Source organism: Lissotriton vulgaris, chromosome 1_1, assembly GCF_964263255.1.
Source record: "Lissotriton vulgaris chromosome 1_1, aLisVul1.2, whole genome shotgun sequence".
NCBI classification, from domain to species: Eukaryota; Metazoa; Chordata; class Amphibia; order Caudata; family Salamandridae; genus Lissotriton; species Lissotriton vulgaris.
In genome coordinates, this window is record NC_141685.1 from 1,671,567,432 (window position 1) to 1,671,589,177 (window position 21,746).

The window sequence follows — 21,746 nt, forward strand, 5'->3', positions numbered from 1 at the left end:
CAATACACCTGTCAACTCCAAAACATGGATGTCTTTCCTTTATAAATTACGTATGTTGGGAGGGCTGCAATATGCAACTGATCAGATTATTTGTTAAAACCTGCAAAATGAAGGGCCTTCTGGTGACTCGGACACTGTAAAAACATGGATTCCTTTTCATGTACTAGCACCCTTTTTAACATGCTGATAGTGATGTCCATTTGTGCTTATTGATCACTCCTAGCAATAACTGCAAGCTATTGGGGAACTACTATTTTGGAAATGCAGAAATAGCACATGAGAAACCGGTGCAAACATTTCCTATTACAATTCGGTGCAATAACAGAAAAGACAAGTAGTGCACATAATGTTGTAATTTTGTTTGCCTCTGATATTTTGAAAAGGTGTAAAGCTTCCCCTGAGTTTAACGAGTCTTTTATTGGGGAATATTTTTCCTCAAATGCATCCTTTATGCTCCGATCAATGTATGCATTTGAAGAAGCATTTTCACTTCCTGGCATACAACTTTTTGATCACAGGTCTTCTTAGCTCATGGAGTCTATTATTATTGTCAAGGTACATTTTTAAAAGTCAATGTTGTCAGGAGCCGTGTGGCTAAAGTTAAACTCCTAGGACTGGGGTGCTGCTTCTTACCTCCTCACCAGCAGCAGCCTGAGTGTGCATTCCCGTAGCTCCATGAGATGGAAAACCATTGCTACTACCTCGGGCAAGCTGGCATAATTCAAATCATGAGAGAAGTGAGATTCCTCGTTGTAGTGAATCGTTTGCTGAATGTGAATAGGCAAACACTGCTCTGGGTAATGCCCCCAGCCAGCACATCAACAGAGCATTCTCCATCGGTCCCTGTTGCTCATACCTGGGTGTACACTACCAATCTTTTACTTGCTGGCTTATGGACTAAAGCCATAGCTCAGGTGTTCCCACCTTTATCGAAACATTTACCGTCATGACGGATGTTCCATGAGTAGACCTTTGCACCAACAGGAAAACAATCAAGCCCCTTATCCTACAAATTTTAAGTTTGCTCAGACTTTGGAATGCACATAGCCCATGAAAGTATTCTTATACAACGGCAATGCTTATATATCTATTCTGATTTACCCTATGGCACGGTTTGGAGCTGAGAGCGACAACTGCAAGGCAAGGGTTAGTGACCCACCTCTGAAGCTCTCCACAGCCATGTAATTTGTATTTTGACCATGCCCGATTCTGCTGGAATGAAGGTGGCCAGAATATCATAGAAGAATCATTTGATATTTCCTCTGCCTAGCCAGATGCTCAACCATTTCCCAAAACAGGTTACAACTCTGTTGTGACATCATCACAGGTTCCCCACCCGGCACAGTATACATTGCATGTGCTGAAGACACCAGTAATAAATATGTACATTCCAGGGCTGTCTTCCAAGCTCGTATCACTCCAGGGAGAAGTTTCAGAAGAATGTTTGAAGCAAACTCCTTGGCCATCTCCGGAATCTTGATTCCCCACAACCCACAACCCACAAGACATCTGATGACCAGCGAATGACACTGTTCAACCAAGCATAGGGTGTCTGTATCCCACACTAGCCCAAGGATTAAGAATGCCCTCAGATCACACAGTGGTGTAGTGAGGTGCATTTTTACTGTGTCATTTGAGTAAGTGTGCAACTAGCAGCTCTACTCTCTTGTGAAGTCACAATGTTTGGTGTGTTTAACCCGTTAAATTGGGAAAATGTGTGCTCGAAGCTGTCCACAGTCGCACAAGGCAGGAAAGGGAAGTATATACATATTAACATGCAACTTTCAACCTTCTAAAACTCTTCAAAGTTCATGATGAGAATCCTGCTATCACTTACTGTCTCTCCCCACATTTTTACCAGGCTCTCTTCTTTTTATCCCTCCTTTCTCCTTTAGGTCTTCATCTGACTTTAGAGTGGGGCTTCAGGAAACAAGGTAGGCCTTTTTCCAGCTTCCGTGAAGCGCCAGGTGAAGGCTCGATATTTAGCACCTCTCTGCGAGGTGCACAAGTTGGGAAGATGAGATTACAACTCAGGACTACTACAGTGGTTCTGTAAGGATACCTGGACCCCAATGTAATCAAGGAACAGGTCAGTGAAAAGCAGCTGGGATCAGGGTGCAGTGAAGCCCTCGCAAAGCTGGACCTCGGTGCTACTGTACCTGCTGCACTAACCAAACCTGCACCTCTAGTGTTCTAGCTTCACAGAAAACTAACAGTCTTCTTCGTCTCTAGTCTCTCCGGTAGGTGCGTTTATCTCATCTATGATTTGGTTACCATCTGGGCACACTATACTCTTAATAAATTGCATGCAAGAATTTCCACTTTGTCAGTCTCTATTTCAGCTGAAATGTTATTGCGGAATAAACATACTTTTTCACTTTATGAGGATGTTGATATTTTGAAATGATACTGATCTTAGGCACTCATGCCGCAACAAGAAAAACATGCCTTTCTCTGGCAAATCCTCTCAGTTCCTCCTTTTCGGATTGTGATGTGACTTGCCTGTCCAAAGGCTTGGGTTCTTCTTCGAATTATTAAAATCTGCTCTTGACTACTTAAAGGATCTCCGGACCTCTCCACCAGTTTTTACTAAGATTTGCACAGAAGGAAATCCAGAGACGCAAGGAACACATTTATACTGAGAGCTTCCTCCATATGCCCTAGAATTAACACTGTTGAATTACATTTCCAGGACAGCTGCGCTGTAATTACCCAGCAGCCCCCCTGGACGCCAGTGCAAGCAAAGCATGGAATCTGATGACGTGGAAAGAACCCCACACCCACCCAGTGCTCACAATAACAGCTTTACAGATTGCTCAGTCTCTCTCTTGCAGTCTTATTTCGAAGTAAACAAATGCAGCGGACACCTCTTAGTTAATGCAACTTTCCACAGCAGAAAATCATCCTCAAAACATACTTGTCCCATTAGGTAGCAGGTCCTGTGTGGTGATGCAACATACCAAGCAAGAAACCGAAAGTTATTCTCTGCAGCAACCAGACATGACAAACACAGACAATTTCTCGGTTACCTTTTCTCCTCTGCTTCCTTTGTCAGCGGTGGCGTCTAACTAAAAAGGAACGCAATTGGTTTTTATTAGAATTGAGTTAAAAGATGGCCTTTGAGAGCCCAGAAATATGTCAGATGATTTATCTTGTGATTTCTAAGTTGTTCTTGTTTTTCTTCTACAAACGTTGCTCTACAACATCCTGCTTTTTCGCGTGTATTTTGTCAAACGAGAAAATATTTAAGACTCACATATGTTTATTTTATTTATTTATTTAAGAAGTTTTATATAGCACTAGCTCCACCCGGGGGTATGGGAGCGCTTTACATTTTCATTGAAATTATTTAGGGAAAGAAACAGAACGATTGATATAAAATCAATCAATTAAACATGGTGGACTAAAAGAGTCAATTGAGCAATGCAGACAATAACAGTATAAAAGTGCATAAGGTAGGTTCAGTGGACATAATAATGCAAGAGGGGAGAGGGAGGGGAAAAGTTAGGATGTAGAAGAGGGAGGTAGGGTGGAGGGGGGTCAGGATGGGGAAGTGTGAGTAGTGAGGGGGAGAGCGGAAGTGTTTAAGAGAGGAGGGTTGGGTAGAACAAGTATGGTAGGAGAGGGATTAAGTACCTCCATATTTATTGAGCAGGTGCATTTTAAGGCCTTTTTTAAAACTGATATAGGAAGGGGTACATTGCAGATCTTTGGGGAGGGCATTCCAAATGCAGGGGGCCTTTCCAGAGAAGGAGCATGACTAGGATGCTTTTTTTTTAACAGCGGTGGGACGAGAAGGAGAGCGTTTGTGCTTCTCAACGTCCGGGCGCAGCCTGCTTTAGTGAGTTTGTTGGAGAGGTAAATGGGTGTCTTTTGATAAAGGGCTTTGTGAGTAATGCAGGCAATTTTATAGGAGGAACTGCCTTCAATGGGAAGCCATTTGAGGTCTTTGAGGGCAGGTGAGATGTGTTCAGATTACAGTCAGTTATTAATCTGGCTGCTAAGTGGAGGACAGATTTGAGGGGAGCTAGGTGAACTTTGGGTGTTCCGGAGGGTAAAGCGTTTCCGTAGTCAATCTTTGAAAGGACTAAGTTTGAGATGGCTGGAGAAGAACCAGGATTGAATTTTGGATAGGGTAGTGTTGAGGTGTACGATATCAGAGTGGGATTTGATTTTATAGTATAGTTGGGTGTCATCAGCATACAGGTGGTAGTTAATTTTGGCTTGTTTAAGTACGAGGGTGAGGGGTTCCATAAAGAGGTTGAAGAGGGCAGGAGAGAGGATAGATCCTTGGGGTGCACAGAGGGAGGCAGATGTGGGCGTGGAGAGGCAGTTTAGAATTTTGATTTGTTGGGTTCTATGTTGGAAGTCGGAGGTGAACCAGTTTAGTACAGTGCCATTGAGGCCGAAACGATCTTTGAGTGCATTGAGTAAGGTTGAATGGTTAACTGTGTCAAATGCAGCAGTGAGGTCGAGAAGGATGAGTATGCAAGTCTCACCCTTCTCCAGGGCGAGTTGGATGTCATCGACAATGTTAAGCAGTGCAGTTTCATAGCTGCAACTTTTGTGGAAGCCGGAATGTAGGGGGTCCAGCAGGTTGTACGTGTAAATGTGCTTTTCCAATTGAAGTAGGGCACATTTTTAAAGGGCTTTGGAGAGTAGGGGAAGGTTGGAGATAGGGTGGAGTTTGTTAAGGTCATTTGGATTGGCTTTGGGGTTTTTAGGGATGGGCGTGATTTGTCCGAGTTGGAGGGAGATAAGAACACATCCCGTGGAAAGGGAGGCGTTAATGATATTGGTCCAATAAGGGACAATGACGTTCTTTATATCTTGGGTGAGAGTGGATGGGAGTGGGTCTTTTGTGTGAGAGGACAGTTTTAGTTTGGCTAGGATGTTAAAGACTTCTAGTTCAGGAACAGGGTGGTAATTTTGCCAGGAGACATTATTTTTAAGCAGTGGGTTGGTGTGGAATGGTTCAGGAGGTGTAGGTGAGGGAGGGTGTTAAGGAAGGGATAGGGGCTGGAATCAGGGGGAAGTGTGGTGTTAAGGTAGTATTCAGAGGACATTGGGGAGGGAGGGAGCTGGGTTACAAGGAAGGATTGATCAATCTTGGCAATTTTTTTGTTTAAAAAAATAGCAATTTCTTCAATATACTCACAATATTGAACAGTTCTCTGGGTCTGTTCTTGGCACGGGAAAGTTGCAAGCGAAAGAAAGATGTATTTTCTGAGAAAATGTGTTTTTGTAGGAGGATCTAGCGGTTCTAAGGAGGGCAAGGTGGGAGGGAGTTGTCTCCATGTTCTTTCAGCTAGTCTAAGTGAGCATCTTTTCTTGTTGAGGTCAGAGGTAAACCATGATTTGGAGGGGAGTTTATTTTGCGTTTTAAGTTCGAGCGGGGCCAGTTGACCCCAACAACAGTTTTGTTAAAGTGCTGAGTAAGTTTGTTTGCATTGAGAGAGGGTGGGATGAGACAAAGTTGGGTTTGAGGTTTGGACTCCAGTGTGCCAGGAGGGATTTTCTTAAGATTTATGGTCACAGTCGTGGTTTTATTGTTTTTAGCTGGGGCGGGCGGGGTTGGGGGGAAATCGTGAACAATATGTGGTGATAGTCGGACCTGTCGATGGGTATGATGTTGGATAAGGACGTCAAATAAGCGTTAGTTATGATGGCGTCAAGGATGGCTCCTTTGGAGTGGGTAGGGGAGTGGCAAAGTTGTTTGAGGTCGATAGTCTCAAGAAGATTAGTGAGAAGGGTAATTGTGGGGTCCTCGGTTCATTCTAGTGAAGGTTTAGATCTCCTAGGAAGTAGGGCATAAGTGAATGGCGGTAGGTTGAGGGGGGAGTCTGGGGGAGCTGGGAGAAGAGTGAATGATGCAGGATTCTATATGTGTAACTTTATGCATCGGAAAACATCCACCCATAGAGGTGGGCTACCTACAGAAGGACGCATTCATAGTTCCCAAGTTTCCCATGTCCATGGCTCCAGATCAGGAGTTTACTTTAAATTTTGGGACTTGTAGTCCTGGTTTTATAATGGAAGCAACAAGAAGACTACAACTCCTAGAATTCAAAGGAAAAAACGAAACTGGATCGGCTACTCACACACTGACCGGGGAAATGTGGCAGGCTGCAAGTTTTGCCAGAGGTGCTGAAAGCAGATAACGCTGTGGCAGAGTCCATCACATGTCAAGCTGTCATATGCCTATTTCAACACTCTGCTTAAATATTGACGTTGAAAGTGTAGTAGAATGGAATTTCCTCAGAGCTTTTGTAAGTCAAATTCACTATTCAACTATTTGCTGAAAATGTTTGAATAATTCAGTTGGGATTAGTGGCCTCATTTAAAAGCGTCCACATGAAGATTTTATTTGTATTCCTGCGACTGCTGCCCAATGTTGTCTGTCAGAAATTCTGGATCACCTCACCGTAGTGTTTTATTTTGCACTGCTGTTACAACTAAACACTACTCCTGTTGATCCATGTACCAGGAACTATTAGGTGTCTCTTAGTCTTACCAGAACTCACACATCTCACTTACAGTTGAAGAAGATTATCGAAACGTGTCAGTGGGTTAATGGTGTAAATAACCAAAGCTGTAGATTATAGGGTGAGGTCTGTCAGAAGTTGTAAGGACCATCAGGATTATTCGGCACAGCACAACTAGAAGTCCATCTTGGACTAAGAACAACTCTACTCTTCAGCTCAAGAAATGTAAAGTGATCATTTTGATAGTCTTCAACATATACTGCAGAAACAAAAGCAAAAGAAACAATGGGCATAGTGGATGAGCAATAATGGGAAGAGCTGTAGAGTAATAAAAAGCAAACTGTTTAGATAAAATAGGTCAGAAATGAGACAGCACTGGAAACACAAAGGGGTGGTATTTGCAAATTAGTTCACTGCAGAGAGCAACCATCTGCTTACTAACCGCAAACTGCACAATGTTAGCAGATGGCACATGCACATAAAGAGTCATTAAGTCAACTTACCAGAGCTGCACCAGGAGGTCCGGGGAGGCCTTCTGGACCCTTTGAAAAAGAATCCAAAATTAATATATTGATTTATTTAACTCTACTTTATATAATTATGTACCCTTTCCATCCACCACCTCATCGCAATATCACCAATACTGTGATGATTCTGTGATGGTGGAAAATGATTTCCCTTGGAAGAGCAGGGAACAACAACATGGGTTCTAAAGGGCTTGTAATAAATCCTATAAATACCAAGCTGAAGAATGTATACTCTTATTGCTTTAATGTTACTGACAAGCTAGCTAATATTACTAGCCACTGTGTATTGTTGGCACTACCTTGTATTTTTGCACAGCCATTAAGCCTTTCATTTTGCATTCAACTTTGTATGTTGACATGTCCTCATTTTTCGGTCCTTCTCTTCAGCTCCTTCTCATAGGTGATGGAAGTAGCCGTGCTGGCAGTTAGCTGCTGCAGCACCCCAAAATAGCCATAATGTAGTTCAGAAGGTGAATGAGCAATAAAAATGCCTAAAATTTTGTTTTTTTTCTTGTCACATTTTCTGTGGGTTCAAAGACGGAGGTCAAATACAAGTTTATTCTTTTAACATTGAGATTGGAACTTACTTTGATTGCAAAGTTAGCACATTTTGTAAAGTGAACTGTCTGACAATGTTGCTTGGGTATAGGGAGTGTGAAAGGAATAGGATGATACTTTTTTCGAACACACAACATTTAAATACTTATAAAGGAACTGTACAAATATTTCAAAATGTATCAGCAGGTAGGAATGCACAATGAAGCTTTTTTGTTTGTAATTCTGAAGTGTGATGGAAGCAAAGATTTTAATATGATCAAATCAAATCGAGAAACTTTACTTGGGGATGAGCAAATGATAAATACTTGCTGAATGAAACCTAATGTCCACACATTATTTGTGCCCTATATAGTTTAAAAGTAAAACTGCATGCAAGTACACATTTTGTGGCCATTTCAATGTAAAATGTGTTGTCTGTAAATGATTGTGCACAACCACACCATGCTTTAGTAATGCATTTGTGACGGTGTCCTCCAAAATTCTTCACTTAGTCATTTGCTACATGTGTTATTTGTTACATGTTTGGATTTTTCACAATCCCTAGGACTTAAGTGAAGTAACATTGATGGCAGCACACCCACCCTGAAATTTTTTCCAGCACTACTGCTCCTTCACCCATGTAAATGAGATGGAGCGCGCCGTCAGTCAATGCACATTGTGCATGATAACTTACCCTACTAGTAGTTGTGGAGATTAGAGAACCTATTGTCTGAATATGCAGAGAGGCATGGTACTCCATCCTAATTCGCCTCATGGAAATGAGTGCTTCTGGAGATGGAAGAGTTGGCTACTACTCTACTGTCCTCAACAGTTGCTATGTTGTGGAAGGAGGACTAAGAGGGGGACCTTATGCGAGAGACAGAGGTTGGTGAACACTAACTGCAGTTCATCTAACATGAAGTGAGTTTGAGGCCTCTGGTTCATACTCACAGGATTGCCTCCAGACTGCGTATACAGTAAACTGAATTAAGTGAGTACATTGAGGAACCTGCTAGAACCTATGGGACCTGGTTCTTGGAGGCACTTTCTGCATTAGATGTTTGCTGGCCAGTGCTGATTGTTTGCTAATTGTTTGCATAGATATCTATTGGAAGTTTTCTCAACACTGCTCAAAGTTCTAGTGAGAACAGTCTGTGCAACTTTGTAACCATGGAAAATAAGGGTTCGCACAGCACAAGCATTGGCCAAGCCAGTAAGTCTGGCTGGCATTCTGTTGGCTTTTCAAATGCTTTAAAAAAATGTTTTTGGAAATATGTATATAAAAAATAAATGTAAGATTTTAAAGAAGCATTCACAGACAGCTACCTGTTTATCCGCTTACGCACATGTGGCCTACCTCTGAATGAGATGAAAGCCCTTTTAAAGATGGATATATGTTCGTGCTCAGGCACACACATATGTGGCCACAAGCAGATGTCTTTGAGGAGGATGAAAAACCCATTTAAAACAAGTGCACAACCCTGACACTGCTTAATGTGAGCCAGTAGCGGCCAGTGGGGCACTTCAACACTCCTTTTTGGGGACTGGCACTTATTTCTCCTCTTATACAACAATGGCCTGCCCCTGGTAGGCTCTGTGGCTACAAGGAATTTGTCTTGTGGCAGAGGAAATGTATACCTTCTGTCAACACAGTTATGCACACCGTTGCAAATTTAAGTCTGGCAATGTTGCCTATGTGTGTGTGTCTACTAGCTCCACCACCCTGCTACATATGTCCCCTGTCTTCCAAACGTGAAAAAAGGGGAGGGAAGGTTGACAGTGCCTCACGGAAGCAACACCATGGGGAGGATTATATCAGACTGGTACTCGCCTGATTTCTCACTTCTCATCATCGGCTACTGCCAACCCCAAAAGAAATGGGAGAAAAACAAAAATAAAGAAAGTGCATATAAATCAGACAGCCATCAAGTGTTGTATGTGCTAGAACCCGCTGTGATATATCCGTGCCCAGAATAGTGAAAAACAAATATACCACATTAAAAAGAGTAAGGCTAACTGGCAACTCCTGACTTTATTCTGTGCTGTTAGCTCACTCTATTAAAAGTCAACCGACATGTTTCATCACTTTATCTTACGTTTCAGTGATTTCTTCAGGGTTTTTGTGGGTCAGCGTGTAGCATGCACCTTTCTGAGTCTTCCCTTATTGTACCTGTAGCGGTTGGTAAAACATGAAACACACACATTACATTTGTACATTAAAATATCTCAGCGAGTGGCACCGAGACCGGTGCAAACTGGCAAATGGCCGTATCTTGAGTTATAGATAGTATTACCAGGTGGCCTTGTTTGGCAAGCCTACCCGGCCCCCGTGGAAGACTGCTTGACGTGTACCGTCCCCTGACTCAGTAGTGGGACGCTGTGAACCGCCAATAGGTCGGTATCTGTGGCAAAAACGAGAAGCGAGATAAGCGTATTGGAATGCATCGCACCTCACATATGCCTGTCAGTTTACTATTGCATGGTCCCCTCCTGCCCCACTCGCGATTTCCAAAAAGGTTCCCCTCTAGTTGTTAACAGCCTGGCTATAAGACTCCTTACCGCTTACGCGTCCAGGTGTGGTCTGCGCTCACCCCTCATGTGTCGTAGCGGTGGACCATTTGCCCAAATGTAAATGACACTGGCGATACGGATACGTCCTTGATGTATCTTCCCGTTCCAAGATGGCGCCCGCAACTTAGGAAACGTGACGCGTCACGTCACGTTGAGACGTTCGTCCACGTGACCAGGAAACGGGCTGTGTAAATAGACTACCGGCACCGCTACGACACACGAGGGGTGAGCGCAGACCACACCTGGACGCGTAAGCGGTAAGGAGTCTTATAGCCAGCCTGTTAACAACTAGAGGGGAACCTTTTTGGAAATCGCGAGTGGGGCAGGAGGGGACCATGCAATAATAAACTGACAGGCATATGTGAGGTGCGATGCATTCCAATACGCTTATCTCGCTTCTCGTTTTTGCCACAGATACCGACCTATTGGTGGTTCACAGCGTCCCATCACTGAGTCAGGGGACGGTACACGTCAAGCAGTCTTCCACGGGGGCCGGGTAGGCTTGCCAAACAAGGCCACCTGGTAATACTATCTATAACTCAAGATACGGCCATTTGCCAGTTTGCACCGGTCTCGGTGCCACTCGCTGAGATATTTTAATGTACAAATGTAATGTGTGTGTTTCATGTTTTACCAACCGCTACAGGTACAATAAGGGAAGACTCAGAAAGGTGCATGCTACACGCTGACCCACAAAAACCCTGAAGAAATCACTGAAACGTAAGATAAAGTGATGAAACATGTCGGTTGACTTTTAATAGAGTGAGCTAACAGCACAGAATAAAGTCAGGAGTTGCCAGTTAGCCTTACTCTTTTTAATGTGGTATATTTGTTTTTCACTATTCTGGGCACGGATATATCACAGCGGGTTCTAGCACATACAACACTTGATGGCTGTCTGATTTATATGCACTTTCTTTATTTTTGTTTTTCTCCCATTTCTTTTGGGGTTGGCAGTAGCCGATGATGAGAAGTGAGGAATCAGGCGAGTACCAGTCTGATATAATCCTCCCCGTGGTGTTGCTTCCGTGAGGCACTGTCAACCTTCCCTCCCCTTTTTTCACGTTTGGAAGACAGGGGACATATGTAGCAGGGTGGTGGAGCTAGTAGACACACACACATAGGCAACATTGCCAGACTTAAATTTGCAACGGTGTGCATAACTGTGTTGACAGAAGGTATACATTTCCTCTGCCACAAGACAAATTCCTTGTAGCCACAGAGCCTACCAGGGGCAGGCCATTGTTGTATAAGAGTATGTTGAGTGGGGGGCGGCCTGCTTCTTATCCCCCTAAGGCTCCTGTTAGTTGAGAGAACTTATTTCTCCTCAACAGACTTTGACCCAGAGCAAAAGAGCAAACATCGCCATAAAGAAAGAAAGAAGAAAAGAAGGAGAAAGAGAAAGCCAGAAAACTGTGCCAAAGGGAGAAAGGAAGGATGAAAAAGAACGTACATGAGTGACATAAAGGGGCAGGGAGTGTCTGAGATGGATGAAAGCGGCTTGAGGTGGAATCAAGGTTACGCAGCTTTGGTATTCTACTCCCTGACATGTGGTAGCAAAGACCACAACAAAAATTAGGCACCAGCCCTTGGTCTTCTACAAATTTCACACTGCCTGTTTTAGAGTCTCAAACACTGTTTAAACAATGCCAAAGACAAGATTATCCGTTACTGAATCATGAGGATAATCAGAACCAGAGGACTAATTCTAAAGAACGAATCAATGCGCATGGTGGCCTTTTGAATGACAGTGCGGCACATGGAAGGCTGTAGGAGGGGAAATAGAGTGGGGTCCTTTATAAGAATCTTACATTGGAAAACATTTTTTTAGGCTCTGGCTTAAGACTAGAGCTGTCAGAAACCCTATTTTTACCAATTCGTTCAAATATACATAGTGTGGGCTTTGGGTACGCCCAAAGGAAGATATTTCTCTCACCTTTCCTTTGCTTGTTGGGCATACCATTATACCTCCTACAGATTGCCTTCATTGCAGTGCTTGAGGGAGCACACACAAACATGACACATTGAATTCATACACACAACTACACAGAAATTGTCAAAAACTATTTTTCATTACAGCTGACTTTTTTAATTTTTTTATGATTTGGTGGAGGAATCACATTTTGCCTATTGAAGCATTTTGAAGACATTGATAAACAAGTCCAGGCAAAAACAGTAGCTGTGGCAACATACAGGCATGCACACAGGCTGTTTTTGTACATTCTCTCATTAAAGCCAGATCTTTTGTCTTTGCCAGTGCTTATTTTTGAATTTTATTCAGAACACAGTCTAAGAAAAGTGACTGAAAGTAATCAAAACACTCGTGGCCTTTGGTATTGATTATGTTTCTAATTGAGCATATTGTCCAACTGAGTAATCACAGGCTGCCATAGCAACAAGGCAAAGAAATCAGAAAACCAGGAACCCGCTACTGTCTCTGGAGTTTGGAAATTAAGTCTATGCTTCAAGGGCAGGGCTTTGTTTTCAAAAAGGTATTGCAGCACAAAGTAAATCTTATGATTTCAATGACACTTCCTAAGACCCCTCAACAATATTATGAACCAATATACTTTTTTTTAAATAAAAAGATTTTCCACAATGTTTATTGTGTTTGTTGGTGCTCATGAGGAGGCATGTTCATGGGATATGCGCTCATCTATGAACAGATAGAAAGGCGGCGTACTGACCAACGGCACCCTCAATAGAAGATCAGAATACTCAGGTTGTCCTGAGGAAATCCCATCAACGAGTCCAGATTGGAGACAGCGGGTTCAGGTTGTCCAGCATGTCTTTGTTCCTCCTGTGGAGCATAGCCTGTTTACCACCTCTCTGACTGGCTCCTTATATTCTTTGACGAGTTCTGATGTCAACATTAGTGAAAGTCATAACCCCCCGCCCCTACCCAGGATATGGATGACTGTCTTGTCATGTCTTGTAGATCATGGTGCATGTGGCAATTGAATCATGAGGATTCCGCTACTGTCCGATTAAATTATTATTGCATAATTACGGGTCCTGAGGAAGTTAAATCCTTTTTGAACGAAATGCGTTGGCTGTTTTCAGGCTGCTTTTATGAAACACAACAACATTCAATACAGGAAATGTCAAGATACGCAGGATTGTGGACTCCTTAATTACTGGGTGCACCATTCCATATCATCGTTTTCTAAATATTTTCTGCTTAGCAGTAGTTTCACACAATGGCTGGCATTGAGGAAAGAGCACACCAAGCTCTGATTCACCGAACTGTGTGGGAGGTGCGGTTACAAGTGTCCATCTTTGTTCTGGTTCTTTAGGCTGTTCATGGTAACCTAATTAGGATGAAGGGGGTGTTTACTAAGAACTGACTGTTTTGAATATACATATCAGTTCCAAGCAGCCACTTAAAAATATTCATAACTTTTTTAAGCTATTTTTTGCAGCATAAGACATTCTTGATGGAAAGAGGCATTGTGAGTCAAGGACTCCTGGAATAAGAGGGAACATCCTGTGTCAGGGGCAGACAGCAGAATCTCTGCCTGAATGGACATTTTGGGGCACAGTGAGCATCCTGTGCCAGGAATGGCACAGGATGCGGCCAGTTGGATATTTTGAGGATATTTTGAGGCAGAGTGAACATCCTGTGTTAGGAAGGGCATTCAAGGGCAGAGTCTGTCTGGATAGATGTTTTGGGGCAAAGCAGGCATCCTATGTCCAAAGGTGCATTCAGGGGTCGAAGGTGGAATCTGTGTTAGGTCCTTCTCAGTCTTTTTCTTTGCATGGAGAGTTGCACTCAGCACTTGGCATTGAAAGAGAGGGACTGTTAAGAAGAAGAGTACATGGTAAGCATATGTGACAAGGACCCTATCCACTAGAAGGGCCCATGTCACGTGTACTTGCCAGGTAGACAAAGGTGATACAGAGCACAAAACCTGATGCACAGACACGAACAAGCATCAATGAAACACTCACCCTTGGACCAGGAGGCCCTTGAATCCCATGTTCTCCTTTCATGCCCATTTCTCCTGGCAATCCGCTTTCTCCCCTCTGGCCTGGGTCGCCCTAGAATGAAGCAGAGTTATTGCAATGCCTGTGTTGGATTGTGAGTTACCATTGGCTTATGCTACTAGTCACAGGTTAATAGTTTAGATGAGGTATGTCCTACGTAGGGCTGTTTGGAGAAAAATATTGAGTTGTACATATTGGGAGACAGAAATATCTGAAATAAAATATCATGATGCATAAATATAATTATACTAGAATATCGCTGACAAGAATATTGATTTTTGAACTAATATCATTTTATATATTATCAATGTTTTTAATATCAGCGGTCAAAAGTATATATATTTTTAATTATTTTAATGTGTTTTAGTTGATATATAAATTGTATATGTTACTGTTGTTTATATAAATGTTATATATATACTATTATAATTAAATAGGAATTATTCATTCATTGCTAATTATTGAATAGTAATTATGTAACTTGATTAATTGTTTTTAGTTTTTATACGTAATATATATTTCATGCTAATTAATAGTTTTTACATTAGAGTTATATTTTATTTCTACATTCATAGGGTTACTCATATATGTAATGTATTTGAAGTGAAGTCCTTCCTACTCTTGCTTAGACTACAGTCGGAATAGTCAAATTAACCCCTTTGGGCAGTTTGGAGTGGGAATAGTAAATTTCACCCATCCAAAATCCAACACTTTCCAGACTATTATACAAACTGGAGTGAGAATAGTAAATTGTATCCCTCTGAAGTCCAACACATTTCCTACTGTTGCACAGACTGGAGGGGGAATAGTACATTTAATCCCTACAAAGTACACACTTTCTCTACTTTTGCATAAACTAGAGTGGGAATAGTATATATAATATTCTGATACTCCAGAGGTTTTCATAATATTGGTTAAATAGTTTTTGTAGCATCAACTATAGTTTTTTCTGTTTTATATTGTTTTTATTTTTTTATTTATTTTAATGTTTATAATATTGTTAGTAAATGTGTTTTTTGGGGAGTTCTAAATATTTATATTGTATTTTATTGTCTACATTAATATTTTGTTTCTTGAATTATAAATATATGCGTGTGTGTATATATATATATACATATATATAGATTATACAATAAATGTGTACAGTGTAACAATTAATAAAAATATTTATTTTACATTATTGTTTAATAGTTTACATGTATTGCTATGAATGTATATATATATATTCATAGAAATTGCTGTGAATATATATAAATATATATATTCATAGTAATGAATTTAAAATATTTAAAAAATATAATGTAAAATAAATATGTCTATTAATTGTTACCTATAAAATATATATATATATATATATATATATATATATATATATATATAAATATATATATATATATATATATATATATATATATATATATATATATATATATATACAGACTCAAACACATGTGTGTGTGTTTATATAAGTATGTATAAATAGTATTAAGAATATTAGCAATTTATTTAATGTACATTATATTAAATGTATATGTTAAAATATTTAACATTTACTACTTTAAACTCAATTTATTAAAATAACTATATGTGTGTATAGTTTGGGATGATATTAGTATCAATGATGTTTTGTTCAGATATTTTGGTTATTACCGGTAAAGGAGCACGATATTGTGGGTAACAATATTTTTGACACAATATTTTTGTCAATGATATTTTTTACCACAACATTGTGTCAGTGAACTCAATGTAGGACTGAGAGGGGTGGATCCTTGCCCTAATTTTAAGATTCTAATGACCATTTTATGGATTTCCATTTTTGTTAATTGTGTGCCAATGCATTTTATATGTAAATCTTAAAAATCTTGCATCGACCTGGCACTCTTTCCCTGGTCCTGCGTTGGACACCTTGGATTTATACAAAGTTGAGACAAATTTGAATGCAGGGGCACCCATATTTCTGAATGTTTTACATTGTACAAAACTAGAGGTCATCCATTTTGCTAAATTTTTTGTTGCTTGGGAACTCAATGTTGATAACTGTTTTTGTTCACAGCTTATTACAGACTAAACAACAAAGTGTTTTATACCAGGACAAATACACGGAGGAAACAAAAGTCCCACATTTGTAGCTTACCTTTTATGAAATGAAGAATATGATTTAAGCTCACTTGTAAAAACATACCAGATGTCAAAATGGTTAGTACCTTTATTATTTATTAGGTTACGAGAAGGCAGTTCCAAATCCAATGCTTCCTTTTCAATCCTGCCAAAAGGTGTCATGGACTGGAGCAAAATGGAGCAAATATGGTGCAAAATAGGTTTCATCCATTCTTGCTTCAGTGCAGACCATATGTACTACATGTAACAATTAGTAATACTGCCAAGGTAGCCCAACTCAGGAACTACATTGACCTTTTTATTTGTTCGTATACAAAAACATAACCCAAGTTGGAGACTTGAATTTTAAGAGAAAAGTGAAAGAAGCTAAGGACAATGGGCATTCAAAGGGTTGGATGGGCATATGCGGAAGACGGTAACTGATGCCACACTGCTTGTATCAAAGCCAGGCAAGGAGTGATGGGTAACTCAGTTTCACCTTCTGGACTAGGGGTCATGCAGAATTTGCTGTGGAAAGACAATGGTGCCTGATCTCCAGGCTTCAATACAGTTATGAAATGTTTGTGTAATGGGACTGCTTGTTGGTTGTTGGCAATGAAACTCTGCACTGCTAACAAATCTCAATATTCCACAGCCAGCTGTTCACTTACGTCCTGCTGGAGGCTGCCTGTACTACATACGCACCTGTGGGACTATCTGCTAGTAGTGAGTACCTGTGCCCCATGCCTGGCTGTGGATGCCACTTCTGCTGAGAATAACCAAGCTCCATGTCTTACTGTATAACTCTACGTTGACTCTATGGCTCTGTGCCTTGCTGTACCCCTGCACTCCATTCTTTGTGCTCAATTTGGAGATCCCTACCACTGGAAGTTGTCTACACTTAACATCTCATTATAGAACTCCAAGCTGAGGAGAGAAAATGTGTGGAAACACCTGGGTTTCCTAGCACCGACAGACACACTTTAATTCCTTTTGTTTTCATATGTTCTGGCCCTCTCTGAGCATCAAGGAGATGAGTTCCCTTTAACCTGTTTCCACGACCTCTTGGTAGGAATGCTGGTGGTCACTCACTGCAGTTGTCCACGGGCGGGGCCTCTTTTTTAAGAGATACCTTTTCTTTAAAGGGACATGCACATGCAAGATTCTTTGTACAATCTGGACAGGATCATACCTTGGATCCTTTCAGGATGATGCTGTTATCTAATGGGCCGAGCTGAGGAAACAGAAAAGTAGCATTAACCGCAGAGTTATGTCTATACAGTAATTAAATAGATATTAGTTTTATAATTTTGTTTGCTATTTGTTCTTCTCTGCCCTGCACACTTTCGATCATATACTCAGAATACCCAGAGTCCAAAATAGAGCTCACAACACAACGGAAAGGAGCAGAGGTAGTGTCTGCGGTGTAACAGGTTGTGACATATCTACACTGCAACAAACAACAAAGTGATGGCAAGACAGCTTGACTTAATATCAGCCACTGATGATGAGCTCCATGCCACATTCCAGAGCATTGTTTTTCACCCACTATTCCATTCTAGACAGAGACCAGCCATATGCTAATGAGCTTTGGTCCTGCTCCAACAGCATAAGTCAAGCCTGAAAGGCCAGTCCATGTCATCCCAACACAGGGACACAAGCAATCTCAAAGTGGTTTCAGCCTATTTACACCCCATCAGTGAAGGTCAGCATGAGTGCTGTGGCACAGTGAGCACATGACTAAGGTTTGGGCATATCCATTGCACTTCGAATATCTACAGTTGATTAAAAAAAACTGATGGGGAGAATGTTATAATAATTTCCGTCACTGGTGTTCGCTCGGGCACATTCCACAATATGGAGCTCTAGACAAGTACCAACCATATGCAAATCAGTTTTAGTCTTGCTTCAATAGGAACAGTCCAGCCCGAGCTAATAGGCCAGGTCCCCACTAATTATGACTCTTTTGTTCTCTTTTTGGGGGGTTTTATCTCCTCCGTGATCCTCCTCCTTGTGATCTTAATCGTTTAGAGGCTAGCGCCAGGATAACAGTTGGTGACAGAGCACTTTATAAATTCTTTAAAGAAATGTAAAAAAAAATATTTAGGTACACAACCATCCCCAGACCAGTTTTGGCCTATTAAGGCCTAGCTAGTGAGGCAGATCAGGCTGGACCTTTTCTATTGGAACAGGATCAAGGCAATTTGCATATATCTACTTCCTGTCTTGAGAGGGCCAAAAAACGATGGGCTGGAATGCTGCCCTGAGTTATTACAAATGGCTAGGATTAATTCAAGCATTCCGCCCACCAATGTCTTTTCGTCAATATATCTACAATGAACACGGTGGTAAAGGAAGGTAGTTTGATACATTCTCGCCAACAAAGGTTTTCAACTATAAAGACATCATAAATGACCATACATTCAAATAACCAAACAAAACGTGATATACAACATTAAAAGAAAATCATACAGTTTGATTTGTGGTCAAATATACATTCTCCATAACAATAGATGCAACACAACAATACTGACTCTGGCTCCTACCCTACAGAACATTCTAAGAGATTTATCACAACCTCAATGAATGAACTAAAGCTGTAATTGTGCATATGTCACTAAGAAACATATTAAAATAAGGCCCTCAAGTTCACCAATAGCTTCAGTGGTCAGAGGAAGCCAAATCTGTGCTCCATACATGAGTTGCAGACTAATGTTCTTTGTCTATGCTTTTAAAATTACCTTGTAAGAAACGCGCTCAAGTTTACAGGTAAACTTTGAAGATGCTTTGGACAATAACTGCACAGTGTTTCTTTATTGCAAACATAGGACTCCATAATAATTTAGAGGTAATTAGCAGGCCTGGAGCCGTATTACGCATTGTCTTTGTTTGCCTCGGGCGCACTTTCCAAAAGGTGTGCCCGGATCAAACAATGACAGTGCACCCTATTACAATGTATGCGATGCCCCCAGGGCAGCCACAAACTCCCATTGCACTGGGGGCAACGCATTCTTGAGAAAACATGGAGCCGCTACTGGCAGCCGTTCCATGTTTTCACAGTGCACCCGCCTGCACTTTTAAAGGGGCTTAGAGATCCACTCAGGGACTGCACCCGCCTGCAAGGGGATGTCTGGGGGGTCCATTGGATCCCCTTTCTCCCCCCTTTAGGGCTGCTCTCAGGGGGCGCACTCACTGTGTACCAGCTAGGAGAGCTTATTTGCCTCTGCGCCAGTGTCTGTCATATGGTGAAGGAATTCCCTCATTTGCATAGGGGATGCCCATATGCAAATAAGGGAACGCCCCCTGAAGGTGATGCTGGTGCTTTAGGTGCGCCATCCCTATCAGTATTACTGAAGGTAACGCACAAGTGTCTGCGCCCCCTTCTGTAATACCAAAGTGCCCCTAGTGTTTGTATTCTCAGCTGCAGAGAAACGTGTTGTCCAACCTTCACTCCTCTTTCGGCACACTTTTGTCACACTGAGTGTCATCAGAAGAGGAGGGCAGCCGGGGCCCTTTGACTTGGACCCTGCGCTTTTTGGGTCCCAATGCTACAAGTATAAAATGTATTTAATGTTGTGAGTTCTCCTTCCCCAGCATATAAATATTTTTGTAGGTACAAGGAGCTTGTTTATTACCAGCTAGAGTGGGACCGCACAATTGCGTAGCAAGGTCAGGTGGTACCCGGTGCGGAAAATTTCTTGTCAACCCCCGCTTGACAAAATGGCAAAAATATGTGTTTAAAAAACACATATTTTTGCCATTTTGTCAAGCCGGGGTGACAAGTGTCATCACTGAGGGGGGTGACAAAATGGCAATATTTTTGCCATTTTGTCACCCCCCTCAGTGATGACACCCGGGGCGGCCCGCACCCACGGGACCCCCCTTCCTTCGCCACTGGCCCTGCATAACATTTTGCCCTGAACACTACAAAAGGTTCTGACAGGTCTGACCAACAGTAGACATCTCCCAAAAATGTTAAGCACTTCACAGACATGTTGCAAAGTGTTTTCAAGGTAAGCTCCAATGACTCTTTTACCAGAATTATAGCTTATACTGATGGTGTTGGTGACCAATGGACAAACTAGTGAGATGTGTAACAATGTTCTAAGGTAAGGATTGAACATGATTACAAGACCAAATATATATTTTGAGGGTCCATGTGTTTATCTTGGGGTCATTAGTCACTTTGAGGTTAGTATCCGGTAATTTTTTATCGTAGTGGTTAATGTTGGATCAGTTATTTTTATTATTTGTTTCAATAATCTCGCGATTATTTTCGCGTTATGTCAGTGAAATGTCGTCTTTTTAAAATGTATTATTTGTTTTTTAATTAATGTCTGTGGACAAATCCCCTTGCCTTACTTTACCTCATCCCTTCATTGTTCACCTTTTATGTCTTTTTTCTAATTAATTATATCCTTCCTTTTTAATAACTTAATGTCATTAATTTCATTACCTAAATTAAAGAGGGGGTTGGCCAAATGCCATCATTTAATTTTTTCTTTACTATTCCCTTCTTTTAGTTTTTCTTTCATGTAACTCTAATCCATAATCTATTGTTTTTGTTTTACTGATACAATTACCCCATATTGTTGCACTCTGGCATAATAAAACCATGAAATTAGTCGCATTATTTTGGGCCTCATTATTTGGCGAGGCCACGCCACTATATCTCTCCTATCAGAACCTAATATCCCTACCTACATTCAGCCTCAGAGTATCTATGTCTTTGACTCAGTTCAGTGGTCATCTGCCTTTCAGCAAGGTTCACACTATAAAAATAGTGCATACATATAAATGGACTACATTAAGAAATGAGGCTATGTATCTGAGCACAATGACGTACAAGGACTATTGGTATGGAATTCACAATATGCAAGGTTGTGCATATTGGCTTCATGATAAATAAGGCTGTTTTGAGAGGGTTTTTGATATGCAAAGGTTGTGTATATGGCCATCATGATAAACAAGGACTACTGGAAAAAGAATTCAGGATCTATAAGGCTACCCCTGACCCTCCTGGTAGGTCGCTCCCCCTCCATGCAGCTCCGACTGTGTGCTTCTGCTGCCACTGCCACTGCCGCTGGTAAGTGTCCTCCGTCTTTTTTGCTTCTGTGCCACTGTCTCCCCCTCTTGTGCCTCGTTTTCTGCTCTGTGCCACTCATTCCCCCCCTTGTGCCCCATTTTGCCTTCTGTACCACTGTTTCCCCCTCTTTGTGCCTCGTTTTCTGCTCTGTGCCACTCGTTTCCCCCCCCTTGTGCCTCATTTTGCCTTCTGTACCACTGTTTCCCCCTCTTCGGGCCTCGTTTTCTGCTCTGGGCCACTCGTTTCCCCCCCTTGTGCTCCATTTTGCTTTCTGTACCACTGTTTCCATGCCGCTGTGCCCCCTGCGGCCCGGCCCCCTGCCCACTTGCTGCTCCCGCCTCCCAGCTGCTCCTCCCTCCCACCTCCCCATATATGCCTGACGCTCAACAGCCGCGCAGCGGACGCGCGCAGCGGGCACACCGCTGGCGCGCAAAAGGCAAGCCCGTCTGTGCCTGG

General features: G+C 41.7%; 1 protein-coding gene across 1 annotated transcript in view; it reads right to left on the reverse strand.

The window, feature by feature from the left end:
- LOC147751043 (uncharacterized) overlaps positions 1-21,746 on the reverse strand; it is a 157,098-nt gene that overhangs the window by 29,170 nt on the left and 106,182 nt on the right. The window contains exons 15-18 of the mRNA XM_086932165.1: positions 17,397-17,438; positions 14,072-14,161; positions 6,989-7,027; positions 3,030-3,068 (exon numbers count right to left, since the gene is read on the reverse strand). Coding sequence (XP_086788291.1) covers positions 3,030-3,068; positions 6,989-7,027; positions 14,072-14,161; positions 17,397-17,438 — 210 coding nt within the window. The remainder of the gene's footprint in view (positions 1-3,029; positions 3,069-6,988; positions 7,028-14,071; positions 14,162-17,396; positions 17,439-21,746) is intronic.